Source organism: Colletotrichum godetiae (assembly GCF_030913485.1).
Source record: "Colletotrichum godetiae strain CBS 193.32 chromosome Unknown BDP55scaffold_2, whole genome shotgun sequence".
Classification (NCBI taxonomy): domain Eukaryota; kingdom Fungi; phylum Ascomycota; class Sordariomycetes; order Glomerellales; family Glomerellaceae; genus Colletotrichum; species Colletotrichum godetiae.
In genome coordinates this window covers 1,597,426-1,617,242 of record NW_026851250.1, presented here as the reverse complement: position 1 = coordinate 1,617,242, position 19,817 = coordinate 1,597,426, and the positions used below count along the sequence as shown (strand labels likewise).

General features: G+C 54.7%; 5 protein-coding genes across 5 annotated transcripts; 2 read left to right on the top strand and 3 right to left on the bottom strand.

Moving 5' to 3' along the window:
• Positions 1 to 179: 179 nt before the first annotated feature.
• BDP55DRAFT_643724 (uncharacterized protein) lies at positions 180 to 676 on the bottom strand. The gene has a single exon (XM_060573523.1). It carries the CDS (start codon positions 432 to 434, stop codon positions 261 to 263), a length of 174 nt encoding a protein of 57 aa, XP_060436391.1. The 5' UTR covers positions 435 to 676; the 3' UTR covers positions 180 to 260.
• A 1,976-nt stretch (positions 677 to 2,652) lies between these two features.
• On the top strand, positions 2,653 to 3,132 carry BDP55DRAFT_511834 (ankyrin repeat-containing domain protein; the record flags this gene model as incomplete). The annotated part of the gene is given in 2 exon segments (XM_060567720.1): positions 2,653 to 2,904; positions 2,917 to 3,132. Coding segments are annotated over 2 exon segments (468 nt in total), but the record flags the coding sequence as incomplete, so codon positions are not given.
• Positions 3,133 to 11,707: 8,575 nt separating this feature from the next.
• Positions 11,708 to 12,970, top strand: BDP55DRAFT_723140 (uncharacterized protein; the record flags this gene model as incomplete). Its single annotated transcript, XM_060578709.1, has 1 exon — positions 11,708 to 12,970. The coding sequence occupies one exon, from the start codon at positions 11,708 to 11,710 to the stop codon at positions 12,968 to 12,970; it is 1,263 nt and encodes a 420-aa protein (XP_060436389.1).
• An 801-nt stretch (positions 12,971 to 13,771) lies between these two features.
• On the bottom strand, positions 13,772 to 15,432 carry BDP55DRAFT_689597 (recombination protein rad52; the record flags this gene model as incomplete). Its single annotated transcript, XM_060576758.1, has 3 exons — positions 13,772 to 14,658; positions 14,716 to 15,371; positions 15,425 to 15,432. The coding sequence occupies 3 exons, from the start codon at positions 15,430 to 15,432 to the stop codon at positions 13,772 to 13,774; spliced, it is 1,551 nt and encodes a 516-aa protein (XP_060436388.1).
• A 1,983-nt stretch (positions 15,433 to 17,415) lies between these two features.
• Positions 17,416 to 18,465, bottom strand: BDP55DRAFT_689595 (Cut8 six-helix bundle-domain-containing protein; the record flags this gene model as incomplete). The annotated part of the gene is made up of 2 exons (XM_060576757.1): positions 17,416 to 18,260; positions 18,387 to 18,465. The coding sequence occupies 2 exons, from the start codon at positions 18,463 to 18,465 to the stop codon at positions 17,416 to 17,418; spliced, it is 924 nt and encodes a 307-aa protein (XP_060436387.1).
• Between the last annotated feature and the right edge of the window lie 1,352 nt (positions 18,466 to 19,817).

Sequence of the window (19,817 nt, the reverse complement as noted above, 5' to 3'; positions counted from 1 at the left end):
CAGGCGAGGGCTTTCCTGTTGTTGCTAGGGTGCCAAAAGTCTCCGCTCATCGCGATACGCATCAAATATCGCGGCGCGGATATGACAGTGGACCTCTCAAAAGATGAGCTAATGCTCATGCAACTTCGATACGAGATGCAGAAACTGCTCACAGAAATTTGATTCCATCTAGACTTGACGGTGGAGTTTGTCTCTACGCCCTTTATGGCTAGGTACTAGGGCTGATACCATCCACACCTCCGAGGGGCCCGCTAGAGCCGTCACCTTTTCTTCGGGCGGCCGGAGCGAGCCCCGTCTTCGACATGAGTTATTAGTACTGGTTGACCTGGCCCCCATCCTTGGGCTAGAGCTTTGTTGTGGATCGCGTTGAAAGTGCGCCGAGGCATGCCATACTTCTTCCATATCTCTTTGGTCGTCATTCGACCCGGTCCCATAGCGTCAGGACACCGACTCGAATACTATAACTCCACTCTTTGTCCTTTGTTGATGGCATCTTCAGAGCTAATCTTCTGCCGACGGTAGTTGGCGGTGGTAGATATCTGTACCCAAGCTAGGGTTGAGGGAGAGAGGAACTTGAAGTAGAAAATTGTATCAGAGCCCCTAATTGGCAAGTTCCATTGGCTGATGCACGGTCTTCGGGCAATGCAGCTCTCCGTTGCTAACAAGACAGGCACACGGTAGCAAGGGGCCCTGGAGAATGTGTGGATAGTTTAGGCCCCAGCCGAGCCCGGGCCCGCACGTTTGAAGCTGCTGCCTGCCTCAACCGGGTCCGAAGGCCAAGACGGATTCCGCGTAACAGGGCTGCAACCGTATTTGAAAGGTTCCTCCGGGGACTCAGGGATGGATAAAGTAAATCGGGTCACATAGCTCATGATGATCTGTCCGAGAGACCGAGGCATCAGCGATTCTCCATGAACACAGAGGGTCTAGTTATTCGACAGGTAGATCTGCCAGAATTTAGAGCTGCAAGGCCGGAATGCCAGTCCACATAATTTGGAGAATCACAGTAGTGAGGATGACTGTCGAGATTCTTGGCAACGTTCATACCTAAACAAATTTGGCATTTCGCAAGCCTACAGCCAATGACTGTGGGATGATTGCAAACTGGGATCGCCGGAGTCACCCGCTTAGCGAGCTCGTTGTCCACAGTGTCTTTTAGACTTATCTAATGTCGCCTCGTTCAGCTCCTCATGGGTCCCTTGGGCCGAGGTCTCGAGTGTAGATTAGGGCGAGGAGCCTTGTCGCTAAATCAAGCCTCTGTTCCTTCAAAGCCAAGGGATTTCGAGAAAGCTTAGCAGTGGATCCGCCGTCCGTGCTACGATCCTTGCTAGGAGACGGGAACGAAGACCAGTCTATTTCCACTTTGCCCCAGTTGCTCCTAGGGTTGTCTTTAGACTCAATCCTTAACCGACCTGACCAATGAGCAACTTCGGGTACCTTTGTTCTGCGGTGGATCGAGAAGGGTCGACCCGCGGTTCTTCGGCACTCCACAGGAGGCGTTTCTTGGCATCGAGAACCGAAGGGCCCGGGCTATTGGCTCGCGATGTTCTCAAAGCCGGTATTAGAGGTATAAGGTACCTCAGAATAGGTACCAAATGCAAATTTGCCCAACTAAGTCATCTATCGTTGATCATCTATGTCCCACCCTTTTCTGGGGTCGGGTTCGCCTTCAGATCAAATTATTCCGCAGTCTCTTTCGGAAGATGGTGACAGCCAGCCGAGCTGATGGCAACTTTCGCCTATGGCATATTTTCCTATGGACTCTTATCGATGTCAGTATTGTTTTACAAACCCAATTACTATTAGGAGAGTTGAAGACAGGGTTGAAATCAAGGGTTCGGATGCTCTCGAGATGGGGTCCTCTGTCCAAACCAGAGACAATGGCTGATGTTCTCTTTCCCCGATACGCAACGCGGAATGTGTTGCATCATGCAAATAATGCGGCCGACAATGTGTAGCAGGATTCATTCCTTGATCAATTTCCACTGAACGATTGGGTATCAACTACGAATGCCTCTGGGCAGGAAGATTTGCATCGCTACACTCCAGCATTCACATTGGCCTGCATATTTGCAGAACATAACCTTGTCGCACTCATCAAGTACATGTACGGCGTTTTCAAGAAGTCCATCAAAGAGGAGAGCGATTTGAATACCCATTCTTTGCTGCCTTAGCCAACGGACATTGGCTTGCAGCGAAGAGCCTTTTGGGACATGCTGCGCATAGCTATTCTGATGACGATCTTTCGGACATACAGCATTTTTCCATGTTTGTGGGCAAATTGAATCCAAGTCAAGTCCGGTTCAATGGGCCATAGAAAACCACTATCAGATCCTCACCAGCTTGTTGATCAAATCAGATGCTTTCGACTTAACGTTGCCAGATCGTGCAGGGCGTTCTGCATTCCATTCAGCTGCGACTGCTGGTAATGAGGTCGCCATGGTTAAAGTAATGGATAAGGTCGTTACCTCTGCTCGACTTTCTGAGGTAAAATTGGCGGTTGAAGACGCCAATTTTGACGATACGACGAGGCGCATGCTTGTGAGTGTGCAAGACGCGGAGGGAGCCTCGCCTTTACTGTTTGCCGTTAGAAGAGGGAGGGAAAATATGGTGCGGACATTTTCGAATTGGGAGTCAGATTTCGAAGACAACGACACAACCGGGAGGAGCCCTCTATCTTACGCTGTGAAGTTGGGGCACGAGGCTATGGCTAAGCTTCTTATTAACATGGGAGCGTCAATTGAAGCTATGAAAAGTTTGGGACAAACACCCCTTCATCGAGCAGCTATCAATGGCCGCAAGAAAGTAGCAGCGCTGCTACTCGAGAAGGGAGCATTTGCTAATTGCTTAGACAAGCTCGGAAAATCTCCCCTTCCTTATGCTGCTAAAAGTGGCCATGAGACAGTGGCAAGATAGCTTCTTGAGAAGGGGTCATCTATTGACAATACGGACAAGGATCGACAAACGCCCCTCTATCTAGCAGCTAATAATGGCCATACGCCAGTGATAAAGTTGCTGATTTCAAACGAAGCTTGTCTTGATATAAAGGACAAGCATGGGCAACTACCTACTCATCTAGCGGCCAACTACGGGAGTCGGTTTGATGTCGAAGTCTTGCTTCGAAATGGCGCCAGTTGATTTAGATGGCCGAACCCCATTTCTACTGGCGTCTCAGCATGGTTACCCGGATATAGCTTGTGCTCTAAGGAATAATGCTGTAGGGTCTCATTTCACTTGATCAAATAATTTGAAGGCCTGGGAGTGATCCAGCTAGTCTACGGGGTAGTCCGAACTCATCGACATTTACGTCTGACTGTAGATCTTGATTGGGTTTAGACACAAGATACCTAAAAGCAAACGTGCGCGAAACTCAGGCAATAGATTTGATGCAAATCAATCTATAATGTATGTCCTTTGCTCCCGCGCTCATGCTCGCGCATGACCCAATGTCCTGTCTCGAGCATCTGTAGCCGATTGGTTTTCCATCATGGATGTCCCTTCTCATTGCGACAAAAAGAAGAATTCTATGCTCTAAAGTGATTATAGAACAAGAAGTCTGTGATTCCCAGAGGCATTATTGGACGACGTTCTCGTATGCGTAAGCGACTATGGGCAGTTGCATAGGGAGTGGATGATGATGGGAAAAATAGGCCTACTGGGTATGGTTTGATAGGATATAGAGGTTTGAGTACATTGAATACACTTCCAGGTACTAGAACGGCCCATTTTACCATAAGATAAAGAAGTCAATAAATTATAAAACTCAAGGCCTCAATATTACTAATCTATGTCCGCGCTTGTAGTCGTGCACGAATACGTAGGGAATGAGCAATGGCTTTCAGAAGCAATGCAAGACCATAAAATGTATGCTTTGGACAAGCTTAACCAGCTGTCTAAGTAAACCCCTTGTCCCTAGTAATAAGGGGCTGTGTGATTGTCGTCACCTGGCAGACCGTAATTTCATGGCAGTATGCGTCCTTCTACCATCATTCAGAGAAACCGAAGATCACGTACTCTGAAAACTACTTTAATATTGCGCTTTAGTTCCACATTTAGGTTTTATTTTACAATTTCGATCACAACTATGGATCCTCAGCAACAACAGACATTCCGGACGTTAGGCTTTATCAGGACACGATGACTGCAACTTCCCTCTCGCCTAATTTTTCTTGGCATCTGCTGTTAGTGAATGAGTGAGCCTACCACCAAATTACTAACAGCCGAAAACTCTTCACCTCCCCTTGCCGGAGCCCGCATCCGCGATGGCCTCACAGCCGCCGTCGGGCACCGGACTGATGTCGGCCGACCAAGCCGACCCCGAATCAGGCTCCGGGACACCTCCGGAGCCGAACCCCACCTCAAGAGCTAAGCGACGCCGCGACGCCGAGGCACAGCCGACCCGGCCCAGCCTAACGGGAAGCCAGCTTGATGCCACCACCGACGCCCCTACCTCGGCCGAGGGGCCCGCAGCCTCTACCGCATCTGCTCCGAGCGGATCTGCCACAGGGTCCGTCTTGACAGCCCTTGCAGAAGAAGCTAGACAGTACGAGGCACGGAAAGACGTCTTTCTGACCATTGCACGGTCCGTCGACAGCGTTGTCGCCAGCTTTGACGGTTCTAGAAAGCAGATCGCGAAAGAAGCCACTGCCTATGTCATTCAAACCCTCAAGAGACTGATCAATCACGAGACAAGCCCAATAGCGGCCCGGAGTTGGGCGGCTGTCGTCGCACCGATGGCGGGCAACACCACTGCGGCGACCCGGAGCGGCCAGAGCTGCCAGAGCTCTGCCCGCCCGAAGGCCACACTCCCCGCCGAGGATCAGCCGCAGGCGCAGCCGAAGGAGGACCTCCGCATCTTTGCCCGCGTCCCGGAAGAAAGCTTAGCGGCCGCTCGGAAGATCGCACCGTTCGCCGTACGACAGATCGTCTGTAAGGCCGTTGGCCTGGGGCTAGCGGACCTTCCCCACGTCTACCATATCAGCACAGGTTACTCTCTGAAGCCGCGAAACAAGCAAATACAGGAAAGACTACTTGCAAGTAAGGCAAAGCTGGCGGAATGCCTCGGCGCCCACCAGGTCGAGACGCCTATCAAGTGGTACACTTACGTTGTGCCGCGATGCCCAACAAAACTACACAGCATTGGCGGGGACGTCCTGGACCCAGCCACACTCGTTGAAGATGAGGTCTTCGCACAGACAGGACAGAAGCCTGTCCTTGCTCGACCGTCCCGCCTTGGGCCCAACCCAGTCACGAACGAAATATCTTGGCTCATATCATTCACATCAGAGGTCACGCCCTTCAGGCTCTTCAACCAAAGCGGCAGATCTCTGCCCGTCAAGAAACGAAGGACGCTCATCCGACACGACCCCGGCTGCCAGGGCTACCACTCCAACCGGTTCTGCGGACGACGACCGATCTGCAGCAACTGCGGAAGACCTTCCGATTCACACGAAACGGGACCCTGCATGGCCAGGCCCCAATGTGCCAACTGCTGCGGCCCCTTCCAAGCCAGCCACACAGACTGCCCAGCGAGGCCCTCGGCCGTAAACGGCGTCGTCTCCCTTCCCGGTCGAAAGGAGCGGGCTCGGATCCGGAAGGCCGGCCAGAAAGCATCGGACACTCTGTACAAGGCTACTCGATCCGACAGTAGCCAGGAGGCGGCAGGCGTCCCTACCTCCACCAGCCAGAACCAGCAACCCGGCGCCAAGCGCGCGCGCATGAGAACGCCCTCCGCAAGCTCGATCGTTTGCCTCGGTGACGGAAGCACTGACAGCAGCAGCATGGATGAAGACGAGGCGGACGAAGGCGAGGCGAAGACTCCCCCGACAACACCTCCATCGACCGTCCCATGCTACCCATGCCAAGCAGGAGCCAACGGGCAGCACAGAAGCCAAACTACAACGTCGCGAATGCCTACACCCACCTCGAACTCGACTCGGAGACGTAAGCCGAGAGCGGCGACCCCACGGATGCTACGCGTTGCGCAGGGCAACGTCGGAAAGATCTCCCCGGCGCACACGGCTTTCCTGCAGCTCTGCTGGGAGGCTCAGATAGATGTGGTCCTCGTCCAGGAACCCTGGACGGGCTGGAAGGACGGAAACGTGCAACTGAACACGCACCCGGGTTTCGACTCTTTCGTCCCGGTCGACTTCTGGGACAGCGAAGGAACCAGACCAAGAGTATTGACCTACACACGCAAAGGGATAGGGATGACGGTGGAGCAGCAGAGGCCTGTCCACACGAGAGACGTACTGTGGCTGGTGGTCGACAAAACGACGACTATCGTCAACGTGTACAGACAACCCCGCGACCCCCACAGCCGCACAACAGGGATACTGCTAGAACTCAAACCCCCGGAGCGAGCTTTGATCGCGGGTGACTTCAACGCGCATCACTACTCTTGGGAGCCCGGGACGAGGAACGGGAACCGGGGAGATGACATCGCAGGCTGGGCAGACGGCCACAATCTCTCTCTTATCAGCGAAGTTGGGGTGGCAACCCAGGATTGCGGACATGTCCTGGACCTGGCTTTCTCTAATATCCCTTTTGCGCACGCGCAGGTCAGCCCACAGTTACACCCGGGAGCTGACCACGAGGCCATCGTGGCCGTCATACCACTATTCAAACGCCCAGTGTCACAGGGAGAGGGCCACCCGCAGCCACGGCCACTGTCAGTGCCCGACTCGGCGCTGCCTCGGCTGAGAGACCTGATCGAAGGGGGGCTAGCTGCGATGCCCAATCTGGGGGATCAACCTACTCCGGCAGACCTGGACGGGCAGGCAAGTCACATCGTCGAGCTCTTCTCCCGAGCCATTGAGGCGGTCGGCAAGAAGAGAGGAAAACAGGGAAAAGGCGCGGCTTGGTGGACGGAGGAATGCGCAGAGGCCCACAGAACGTACCGTGCTGCCCGCAACCCACAAGCCTGGGAGACGGAGCAGAACGCAAATCCTTCTCCAATGGAAGAGCGGAAGGCATTCCTGAGCATTGTGAGGAAGGCTAAGCGAGCATACTGGGCCGGAAAGATCGATGGAGTCGCTTCAGACCGGGACCTCTATCAGGTCATGGGTTGGCGGAAGGCGAGCCCACTGACCAGAGCACCCCCATTGATTGTGGACAACCAGACGATCGAGGATACTAACGAAAAGGCCCAAGCGCTCCGGAAAGCCCTTCTCGACAGGTTTAGTGCGGAAGATGACGCACCGGGTGACCCGTTTGACGTACCCGTCGTCCCAAGGCGAGCGATTACTTGGCAGGACAATGTTAGCGGAGAAGAAGTGAAGACGGCCACCTTAACAAAGACAACGACCCCTGGTGTGGACGGGATCACCACGCGCCTCCTCCAGGCCTGCTGGGGCGTCATCTCGGAGCCGGTCAGGCAGCTATTCCAGTCCTGTATGCGGGCCGGCCACTTTCCTCTGCCTTTCCGCAGAGCTGAGGTGGTCATGATCCAGAAGGCCGGCAGGGATGCCTCCAAGCCCGGGTCCTGGCGTCCGATCGCGCTCCTCTCGTGCCTGGGCAAGGGACTCGAGAGACTGATAGCCAGAAGGATGGCGTCCCTGGCGATTGTCGAGCGCATCGTCAGTCCGCAACAGATCGGAGCCCTACAGGGCAGGTCAGCCGTCGATCTGACGACCTGCCTCGCCCACGATATCGAAACGGCCCTCCTAAAAGGGCTCACGGCGACACTTCTGACTATGGACGTAAAAGGGGCGTTCGACTCCGTCCTTCGGAACCGGCTCGTCATTAGACTGCGTCAGCAGGGATGGCCACACGGCTTGGTTAGACTCATCTTCAGCTTCTGCTGCATCCGCATCGCCAGAGTCCGACTGGAAGAAAGCACAACGGAATACTTTCCTCTGTCATGCGGGCTGCCGCAGGGGTCGCCTCTGTCTCCCATCGTCTTTCTGCTCTACATCGCGGAAATACTTGAAGACGACCCGGACGCGCGATTCGGGTACGCGGACGACATCGCCACTCTGGCCATAAGCCCCTCCCTGGAGAGCAACGTCGCAATACTCAACCGAAGCGCAGCCGGCATTCTCAGATGGGGTTCGGAGAACAAGGTCTCCTTTGACCCGAGCAAGTGCGAGGTCATCCACTTTACTAGGAAGCACGGCCAGCCAGCGGAGCTGCCAGAGGTCAGGGCGGGGGATTTGGTGGTCAAGGCCTCGACAAAACCTGTACGCTGGCTGGGTGTCTGGTTCGACAAGAGACTGTCCTTCCGGCACCACGTCGACACAAGAGTAGCTGCGGCAAAGAAGGCAGCTCAACACCTGAGGCAGCTTACAAACACAAAGAGAGGACTGCCAGCGGCCGCCGTGCGAAAAGCCGTCGTCTCCTGCGTACTGCCGATCGCGCTCTTTGGCGCCGAAACATGGTACGCAGGTATCACGAAGCCGGCTTCGAGACGCCAAGCGGAGACAGACACGAATCCGCCTCTCCAAGGAAGACCCGTCAACACAGGCCAGAAGGGGCTCGTGCAGAAGATCGACAGCGTCATTACAGCGGCGGCAAGGGCCGTTCTGCCTGTCTGGAGGACAACGCCAACCAGCAGCCTCCTCCGAGACGCCGGCTTACCGTCAGCCAAAGTCGCTCTAGAGGGCGTCCGCTTACGGGCCGCAGTCCGACTGCAGAGGATCGATCGCCGACACCCGCTAGTCGCGCGGCTCTCCCAGCAGGGACAGCAACAGACGAGACTACAACGGACGGCTGAACTTCTGCCAAGATGCGGAAGACCAGCGTTCCTCCAATCACAGTACCTGCCAAGCTCACAGGATCAGATAGTAGTTCAATGCAAAGAAGAGGCTGCGAAAGATTTCGAGCGCTGGCTAAAGACAGTACCGGAAAGCCATATGATCGTCTTCTCGGACGGCTCCAGGGCGACGAACGGAGCCGTGGGGTACGGCTTCGTCATCTACCGAGACTCCAAACGCATAGCGCAAGGGTGCGGCCGACTCGGACTGGCAGAAGTGTTCGACGCCGAGGTCGAAGGAGCGCGAGCCGGCCTCAGAAGGGCTCTGCTCACCAATCGCGGTCATCCAATCCACATATGTATCGACAACACCAGCGTTATACAAGGTATCCGCGGCAAGGCGCCGGACTCGTCACAAGAGGCGTTCCTCGAAATCCAAGAAGCAGCCAGGATTTTTGATGTACGGACGCACTGGTCTCCGGGACACCAGGGCATCGAAGGAAACGAGGCCGCGGACCGGCTGGCCAAAGAAGGAACGACACTGCCGGCGCGGATGGGTCAAATGGCAACACTAGCGGGTATCAAGCGGCTTGCAAGGGAAAAACTACAGGGCCACCACAGGAGATGGTGGTATAAAGAGCGAAGGCCGCGGTACGCGGACTTGGGGCTTGAGGCAGCTCTATCCAGCCCTCCTGAACTGGCCTTGCCGCGGGCTACGCTACATCACCTGCTGGCGGCACGATCGGGTCACGGGGACTTCGAGCAATATCACCGACGTTTCAACCACGACGACGCTCTAATGATGTGCTCTTGTGGAGAGGCAAAAGACGTGGACCACCTGGTCTACTGTCGACTAACGCTGGCGAGGAGGCAACGGTGGCCGACCCTCCACTCTCGCAGTATGCCCGAGCCCATAGGCCCTATGGGATCTCTCGAGGCCTACTTCAAGAGATTAATCACCGACCCACGAGGCTTCGAGGCCTCTCTCCGCGTGACGGACTTCTTCCAGAAGATCTGTCTGCGGTAGCAGCATCCACACCTACGTAGATGTGAGTGCGGACTACAAAGAACCTCCCGATTCCAAGGGACGATTTGGGAAAGAATGAAACTGGGGCACCAGCGGGAACCGGGGACAGACAGAACGCGTAGTGGCCACAAGGCATGATTTGGAGGACGATGTAAAGAGACGACGTACTGTAGAGTAGGTAGCCTTGGCTCACGGCCCTCCACGCCATATACCCTTCGGGAGGTCTGCGGTAAGGGCTCTAGCCCGGCCGCCACGGCGTTAAATACAACAACAACAACAACAACGACACGATGACTGTTATATTTCCTATGATACATTTTCTTTGTTTGCTCCGGCCATCTCAAGTGGAATGCTACTGAGTGCATCCCAACCCGCAGTTCATCATCACGAAAGAGGTACTTGATGGACAAATTACAAAAGAAAAGCTTGAGTTACATACCGTATTCTTTACCTGACCAAGACATAATGTGCTTCCTAACTAGCAAGCACAAAGACTTTGTGCGTACGGTCTTGAATACTCCTACCTTGGATTGCATACAACGACCAACAACATTGTTCAATGACATGTTGTAGGTTTCAGAAAGAGGCTACTCTGATTTTCACAAATGTGGCAAATGGATGGCAGCAGGAAATACGCACTTAAGACAGTATGTCACGATGCATCCTTTCCATTGCCCTTTCCGAGACTTGGCACGATGCCCTCAATTATCATGCAGCCCGAGCATCGCCAGCACTGATTAAGGTAAGTACTTGAAGCTCGTAGTATTGTGTCGCTATCCACATTCAACCCTCACCGCCACTCGAATGGCTGGCATCTCAGCCCACAAAGGAGATGCTCGACCATGCCCAAAACCACATATTTTGCAGACGCCACAGACCACATACCTCCAACTCATGCCGGCGAAAAAGGTTGGTCTAGTTGCGCAAGTTTTCCTGGCCGCATCACCTGCCGGCTCTACCCGTGTTGATGCAGCAGCCGTGCCTTCATCCCTTGAGCGGCTTACAAAATCTTGCCATTTAAAAGAGAATTTCCTCATTCACAAGTCTCACCTCGCCATTAGCCCCATCTGTACTCAGAATGGCCTCATAAGACGCAATCCCCATCCCGCATTCCCTCACACAGCATTAAGCGAGCGAATGTTTGCAGGTTGAGAACAAGAGAAAGAGTTGGGGCAAAAGGCATCTCAGCTGGACCCTTGAAACGCCACGGAATCCCCCTCCAGCAATGTTTCCATCATGTTCCGGGCTACCGTAAACATCAACATGCAGGACCACGGACCGAGCCACGCGCGGGGCACCTGCCTTGCCGCCATTTAGCGGCCTATCAACTTACCCTAGAACAACATTGTGCGGCTGAGAAACGCCTGAGACACTGGACGGCACGTACTTCGTAGACGGCACGACGTTTAACCACGCGGGATGGGTTACCCCGCCCGCTTCTAGTCTTAATCCGGCGGACATTGTCAAAATTCTTAGGGTTTTCACGATCAACTGACCCCGTCTCCGTTTGAGCTGGAGCGGTATCACGAAAAAAGGCGTCATGAAATGGCATGATGGGCAATGCAACTGCCAGGGCCTAGAAGGCCCAGAAGCCACAGCAGGAGAGACACCGTGGAACTCTAAATGGCACGCAGCTACGGCAACGTGAATGGCTCAACATGCTCGAGACGAGAAGCTGAACGCCTTTGCTGCTTTTTGGGTTTGGTGATGTGCTGGTTTTTGACCGCATTGAGGAACCAAGACGACGGATTCATTCCAAGAGTCGGTGAAGGCTGAAACGAACGAGAAAATCACAGAGTTTTACGCTTTTGAGCATGGAGATACTGCTTGGTTCCGAGTATAAGAGTAGAGATGAGAACCTGTGAACCCAACACTTTTTCTTGCTCATTATCATCCGCTTCACTCTCAAACATCTACCCCAACCATACAACTAAGCACTTGAACAGTTTGCTTCGCTCAGTCGAAAGACAACTCCCAAATTCATCACCATGTCTTCTTCCCAGCAGCCCCCTAGGCCTCTCAGCCACCTCTCTCCGGTCCCAATCACCCAGCAAGGCCTTCAAGCTTGGTACGACAACGACAGCAAGCAACTCATCCTCAGAGCCCGGGGCAATGCTATCCATATCACCACGGGCATCGAGTTCAAGCGGCTTCCGTTCCTCGGTGGTCTTCTCTTCGAAGTCCAGGGATGGGTTGGCCCCGTCACCCAGGGAACCCAGCCCTACGATGTTGAAAACACTTTCAACATCGAGCTGCCCAGCCGTGTCTTCCCTTCCGGTTTCGTGCTCATCAAGGGTGCCGAGGGCGCCGAATACAAGATCAAGATCCAGCCCCTGCTGAAGGATGGCTCCAGCAGCAACAACAACAACGCCCAGACGGCCTCCAATGCGACAGCCAGCTCTGAAGCCCCCAAGTTCAAGCTTATCCCCCCCACGGAGCCCATCATCACCAAGCTCGGCAAGCCCGTCACAGTTCTCCAGAATGATCAGTTCACGGGCAAGGGAGGGAGCGTCGACATCACCTTCGACGACCGCTTCCTGAAGCTGACCAACGCCCGCATCGTCGATAACCAAATCGAGTGGACCTTCGACCCTCTGCAGACCGGCGACACCGAGGTCGACGTCTACGTCTCGCAGAACCTCCCCCCCTTCAGCTACCGCGCAGTCCACAAGGTCATCATCAAGCCGCCCACCTCCACCGAGACCCTCAACCCCCTGGCCCTCTTCTCCGTCAACCAGGCCTCCAAGGCCACAGACGACACCACCGAATCCGACATTGCAAAGTCCGGAGACAAGAACTCCAAGTTCGTCCTCATCTCCTGGGACAACATCGTCAACGCGGGCCTCGACACCATCAAGAAGCAATACCCCTCCGCCCAGCTCCTGAGCGCCGAGGGCCAAGCCCCGGCCGCCGAGAACCCCTACCAGCTCGTCAACGTCCGTGTCACCGCGAGCATCGGCGACGACAAGACGGCGACCATCCGCAGCCTAGGCTACTTCGATTTCGGTCCCATCAAGATCGGAACCCTCCGCATCGGCACTACCCCCTTCAACTGGCCCGTCAAGATCAATTCCACCGACGCCTTCGCCATCATCCGCAAGGACGGGTTCAAGCAGCCGGTCGAGAGACTCTCCCTGTCCCAGCCCGCCGCCCGTGACGTCGACCAGCCCCTCTACACATTCACTCTGGGTGACTTGACCGTTCAGCTCGGAGCTACCGATGGCAAGATCCACAGCCCTATCCGATCTTGAGTTCCAGGAATAAGTTGCAGTGAAAAAGCGTATAAACTTCAATCAGACTGGCCCATGTTGTTGCGCATGATTGGATTGGAGAAGTCTCCTTTGTTCAACACTCTGCAGACTGGTCGCAATTTGCGCTCTCTTTAAAAGTTGTCTCATTCTTGAGGACAAAAAATGGAGAGAAAAAAACACCATCGTTCTATCGATGTCTGTATAGTTCTTAGTACAATCCACCATATTTCTCCATGTGTGTTGTGTTCGTTAGGAACCTCGGAATACCTCCTGACGTGATCTTGAGTCCCTGCTCACGACCAGTGATCGAGGAGAGTCCATGACAACTGGTGTTGTCGTTGTTCTTTATGACGCTACGTCCCTTAGTAAAATTTGAGGGTGTTCGTTAAGGTTGACTTTGAAGAACCAAATTGCAAATTGAAAAGCTCACACTGGCTCTGCTGTAAGCCACTTATCTATCTTCGTTAGCAAATGGCAATTTCGTGAACAATATGCTAACCAATTGTACCTTAGTGGGGCTGACGTTGGAGCGCACTCGTTGTCTGCACTCTGCAGGCCTTATGAAAGTTATGTCAACGGGCACTGCAAGGGCGGGAGAATGGAGGAAATAGTTCATAAGGTTCCATAATATTCATCAGGTTCCATAATATTGTCTAGGGCACCGTGGCCAGACATCGATCACCCCAGCCCCAAGAACTCCGTGCATTATTATGCCACCCTTAGTACCTATAAAGTAGACCCCAAAGCTCCAGGCCAAAGCAATCTAACAACTGCGCTCGATCACGGCAATATCGCGCAATCTCAAGCCATCTTCTGACGTTTCAGGTCGGCTCCCGGTGCACCAGGAGGGTTGCTCGACGTCCCGTTGTTCGATACATCAGCGAGGGCCGGTCGTCCGGCGCCGTCCTGCTGCAAAGGGCGCTTCATCGTAGGCGGTCGATACGAGTTTCGGTTGGCCAAAGGACTAGCAGCGCCTCCAGGAGCTCCGATGCGACGACTCTGGCTGAACTGAGGGTGAGGCGTACCGGCCCCTCCCCCCGGGCCGGCATTACCCGGTCTCACCGGCGTGAAGCCAGATGTGGATGGCTGTTGCGATGGGGTGGGCGGGACGTGTTGACCAGATCTAGCGAGCGGCTTGGAGCTCGAGTGGTCTATGCCGGGGGTCTTTCGTATGGATGGGCTCTCTGCCTTTGGATTGAAGGCTTGTTGGCCGGCTGGCAGCAACATGGGGGCGTCAGCATTGTTCCCCTGCAGAGCAGATTCTGGGATTTGCTGTACAGCACGTGCAGAGAAGAAGCCGACTGGTTCGACGGCGGCGTTGCCGGCCTGGCCTGGCGTTGTCATGTTGGCGTTTGCTGGGGGGGCGGACGGAGCGGATGGGCCTGACGGGTTCGTGGGTGCGCGGGGTTGATTAGGTGGTTGAGGCCGGTTGCCGTAGCCTGTTGGAGGGCCCGGTCGTGATTGTGCTTGATTCGGTGTCTGAGGTGTTCGCTGATTTCCATGGTTTCCCAAGTTTCCTGCTGACGTGCTCCTGCCCATTTGTCGAGACGGTGCTTGCATGTGTTGAGGTACCGGCGCTGGGGCAACGCTCGCAGCTCTACTGTTCGAGTTACCGTTCGTTGTTGGCGGGAGAGCCACCTCGTCTGGATGTTCGCCTTCGGAAATGGCGAAATCCACATCGTCGAAGTCTAGTCATGTCAGTGAGATAGCTCTGCACCACATCAGAAACGCCAGAGGCTTCCTACCTTCACCCATCAGATCCTCGAGCGATTCCGTGACCTCTAGTTTCACTGGTGGCGCTGGTGTGGGCTTCTCCTCCACCTTCTTGACGACGAAGTCACGCTGTCTGTGCAAGTCGTCCTCATGGAACCTTTTCGGCTCAACCTTCATCTTGATGACCCTGGCGAGGTAATCCTTATCGTAGATGCAGTTGCCCAACACGTTGCCAAAGTTCCTCAACGCCCTCTTCAGCGCATCTGTGGTGCCCTCCTTTTTCGCCTTTTCAAACGCCGCGGCCTTGCCCTTGCAGTTCTCAATGTGTCCGTACCCGATATCCTCGTGAAACGTGCCGTCGCGGAGCGTCACTCTGATAATAACAGAGAGTCCAAGGCTGATCCTCATCGTCTGCGGGTGCTCGTCGACAAAGTCGACCTGGATATTTTGGATAGATGAGGACCAGCCATTGAAGCCGAATACTTCGTTGGCGAGGGCGATGCACTTCTCGGCGGTGATGTAGTGGACCTTTTGGCCCGAGGGACCGGCGCGTGAGGATAGGTATTCGGGGCCGAGCTGCTTCTCGAGACGACTTTGCAAAGTAGCGATTTCCTGTGCCGTGTACTCGCTCATTCGTTTCTGTGGCTCCTCGAAAGGATTCACCACGACGCTGTGCTGATCGCCCGGGCTATGGTGGAGTGTGTCAGCGGACGAGACGCGTCTGGAAAGTGGCAAGCATACGCGGGCATCTTGTCGAGCAGGAAGTCTCTTTTACACAATTTCGGGGTATGATTATGCTCGATGAGAGTTTGAAATCTGGAATAAGATCCTGCAAGGCAGAAGACTGGACGATGTTGGCAGAGCTGGTATGGGCTCTCTGCCTAAAAGAAGTGAGGTGCAACAGAAGTGGCGCGCGTTCACATCAACGCCTGCCTTGACGCGTCGAGTCGAGCGCGGGAGGCAGCAATGACGGGTAGTCATGTGACCGAGACACATGACATAAGCCCCCACTAACACTGGCTGGAGCCACCCGTACCTGACGGCAGCTCAGGGCTGAGGCCTAGCCCCCGGGGGGTTCAGCAGGTACTTTCAGCGGCGGCAGTACCTGAAAAGAAAGCGGGCGGGGGAGAAAGGGAGGGGACCTAGGCACCTTAACAAGCAGAGTTCAGTGCCGCTGTCGTCCGAACAGCGAACGATTGGAGTAAGAGCCTCCACAAACCTACCCCGCCATCTGCCGCCAAAACGAGGTTCAAAAGCTTTATTTCCCTGGAGCAACCCTGGAGCAGCCAAACAGTGTGTGTGGGAGCTAAGCGGGCGCGGCCAATGTCAGGTGCACCCCAAATGCCCGCAAGGTTGGAGGGTCATCTCGTAATCGGCGAAAGGGGAGGAGAAGATCCAATCTCATCACCACCGGCGAGAGACGTGCATCTCTGACGAGTTTCAGCCCTTTCTTGACTCTAGTCCGAATTATCGAGAAGGGTTTAGTCTACTGCTCAAACCACACGATACACAACACACGATACACACTCAAGGGGAAAAAAGAAGCTGAACAGGGACATGCCACCAGAAACATCGGAGCGAAAGAGGGAACGGAGAGGTCGGAGTGCTTTGGTGTAACATGACCAAAGCGCACGAACCGGGGAAAGAAAATGAGCAGTCTCAACATGTAAACTAGAGGCCTTGCCGGGCTCGCTCATAGTCGGTAGAGAGCAGAAAGAGGCAGCCCGGGGAGGACGGCGACGATCATGGGCGCTGCGGCTTTCCCCGGGCCCGGCATCTGTGAAAAGGCTGACGATGATCAGGCGCGCACAGAGAAGAGGGGTTGCATCAGAATGAACACCCATACATGTCTGCCGATACTTTTTCATCATCGGATTACAACTAGTTCCCTCATGAATCTAGGTGTTTGTCAACGCCAAATACACGAACATGCAACCTGCAAGACTGCTGCAGGCCGTTTTTGTTCTCGACTGATAAGGGGAACGCATGTGGCCATCGCGGATGTCACCGACTCAGTGGGCAGTTGAAACAGATGTGCCGTCTTGGATGCACGCAAACTAAGCGACTCGTGGAACACGTACGCTTGCATGAATACAACGTGCTAATACCTTAAATTCCATGCTACACTAACATGAAGTAGCCAACTGCTTTGAAACCGTTATCTGCCCTGCACGACTCAAGCCTGAACTAGTCTGTTCTCATTACAAAAAGCCTCTCGCTCTCACTCATCCTCAATCAACCGACGCAGCGTCTCCATCAAAGGCGGTAATTAGAAGTGATGTGTGGACTGAACTCTCCCAAGCGGGTGGGATCATCGATTGCTTGCTGTCCCCAGGATGCTGTCCCTTAAAACCTAAAAAACCAAGACTAACTACCTACATGAGAAACGCGTGACTCGATTTCCTCGTCAACCGCAGGGTGAGAAGAGGGAGAAAAAACACCCCAATTCCCAACCGCAAGAAGACTCGCAACTAGCGTCAGGAAAGGGATATCATAAATCAACAGAAAATGACAAAACGCCGCCCAACCCTCTCGTGGTTCTGACAGAAAAGTTGTCCGTGGAACCCAAATGTCTATGCCCGTTGCCGCCCCATGCTGAATGAAGTAATGAAGGAAAGAAGCCGTCGTTATAGTCGTCGTGATATGTTCAGTGGGTGCCGCCGATGTTGCGGCGATGCTTATTATTTGACGTTCGGATGATTTTGTTCTTTCGTCGCCCCAGTCTCGAGTTTCTACCAAGGTCCGACACGCACAGGTGCGCCGTATGTGCCAGACATGAGCTGGTTAAGGATTGAGTTCGGATCCGAGGATTGGTTTCCGGGCTGTTGTCCATTGGCGCCCCCGTTTGCCATCCAGCTGACGCTCGTCGCCATGGCATTCATCGCCGTGCCCATGCGTCCGCCCGAGATATCGTGGTGTTTCGCCAGGGTCTGGTCCCATCCTCCGGTGTGCAAGCTCAGACCGCCCCCGCGCTTAGCCGCCTCGTTGATGACCAGGGCCCAGGCTTTGGCGATTTCGTCATATGCGTTTTCCTTGTGGTGACGATACTGTTGGGGTTCCCAGTCCGGAAGGGCGTGGATAATCTTGGTGGCTCCGTCCAGATATTGCAGGGAAACGGTGGTCTGGTTCTCGTTGGGGGGGAGATACTGAGGGGTGAAGTCGAGAAGTGCATCGATCAGAGCCGTGAGGGGCGCCTTAACCCGGTAGTAGGTGTAGTCGGGACTAGTCTCTCCGTACGGAATGGCGACCTTCATCTTGTCCTGGTACTCTTGCAAAACGCCGTGGGCAGCAGCGACTGTCGGGCGAGGGGCACTGCTGACGACCTCCTGGCCGATGTCAGGGTGACGCTCGCAGATTCGTTCGAGAACGGTTCGCAATGCGGTCGGATCCAGAGTCTCCAGCAGTCGGGGGAGGGTGAGTGGGCGGCCGACTAGTTCGTTCGAGCGAACCTTTTTCGACGGGCGCTGAAGTTGTCTCGATGAGGTGGATGGGGAGCTTCGGGGGGAGAGGGACATCTCATCACCGTCCTCGTCAGCCTTGCGCTTGCGGCTGGTGGCCATGTTGTGAAATGGGCTCACTGTATAGGGGTTAGCGTCAAGATGCACGAGTCGTCGGGTAGCGGGTGCTAAAGAAAATCAAGAACTGTCTTTCGCCCCATGCTAAGCCAGCCCAGGGAGAAAATGGCGATGGGGAAAATACTCACAAGAACGAGAGGGAGAAATGCGGTTTGGATCGTGGGGGTGTTGGAAGAGAGGCGGTTGTGACGACAGCAACACATTCATGTTGTGATTGAATCCGAAAGATCGGGGGGTCGGAGTCGGGCGGGAGGCTTCCTGCTTTTTGACTCTGGCTGACGACGACAGTTGCGACCAACAACGACGGCGACGACGACGACAACAATTTAGGTGCGACCAGATGCTCGAGCTGCCTTGATTGAAGATGAGTCGGTCGGGCGGTAAAAGTCGGGAAGAAGACGGGAAGACGGGTTTTTGTTTGGATTGATTGTTGTGGGCTTTTTGTGAAGAGGGTGAATTGAGGGGAAAGAAGAGCAGCCGGCAGGAGGATTTGGGCAAAGGAAAAGAAGGACGATGGAGGCGAACGGAGCGAGGGATAGCACCCGCTGCACACCTGAGGAAGCGAAGGGGACTGGAGGAAAGGGAAAAAAGGGCCTTTTCCTCTTTCAGTGCTTGTACCGCACCTCTCGCCTTCTTTACAGTGGTACACTCCTAAGCTGCTGGGGACTAACCTGGTAGGCTTGGGCCTGCTGGACCTTGCTCAGATGGCGGCGTGGGATTTGCTGCTGCAAGCCCTGCAACTGGGTCACTGGATCGCTGGAACCACCTAGACCTAGCTAAGCAACGTGCGTTGGCTGGATGGGATGCCCACCTATCCACTCTCTGTGCCGAGTTGCAGGCCTGGAGACACAGAAGTATAGAGAAACACTCGAAAGGGCCTGGGTACGGGTTTAGAGCAAGAGGAGTGCTACCTACCTTGCCTTATTTGACCCGACTGCATTCACAGTAAGTAGCTTGCAGATGTTCCCGTACAAGAGAGGGGAGCCTAGAGAAAGAGGGTGCAGCACCGCTGGGTCGAGCTGCTGCAAGCCGCCTGTAATATTAAACGGAAGCGGTCAAGGGCCCGATGGATGCCCTATGCCGAAACAGCAGGCACCATCCACCAATGGCAAGCATGTACAAGTACCTACGGTACCTCGACGAGGCACACGACCACACCTTATCGAGGCGGCATTGGTTGTCACTTCTGCACTCTGCGAGTTGTTGTGACCGGGGGGGCAGCGGGATGGCGGCCATTGGGCGGTTTCGTCTGGGTGACTGGCGGATCCCATTCGTCGGGAATCGCCCGCACGTGAGTGGATAATGGGGGGCGCCAATCCGGCGGCGTTGGCGCCTCTGCCACTGGTGGGGGGTTGTCTCTGACTATTTTTTCCCTCTCCCTCTCGCCCTCTTGAGTCGGGAGTCTCACTCTGAAGGCAAGCACGCAAGGTAGGGTACCGTACCTTGGCTTACTAGTTACAACTCTCCACTCTCTCTTCCGCCTCCTTTTCAGCTGACTTTGTTACCTCGCCCACTCACCGGTTGTACTTTACCTTATTCTAGGGGTAATATCCGTATCT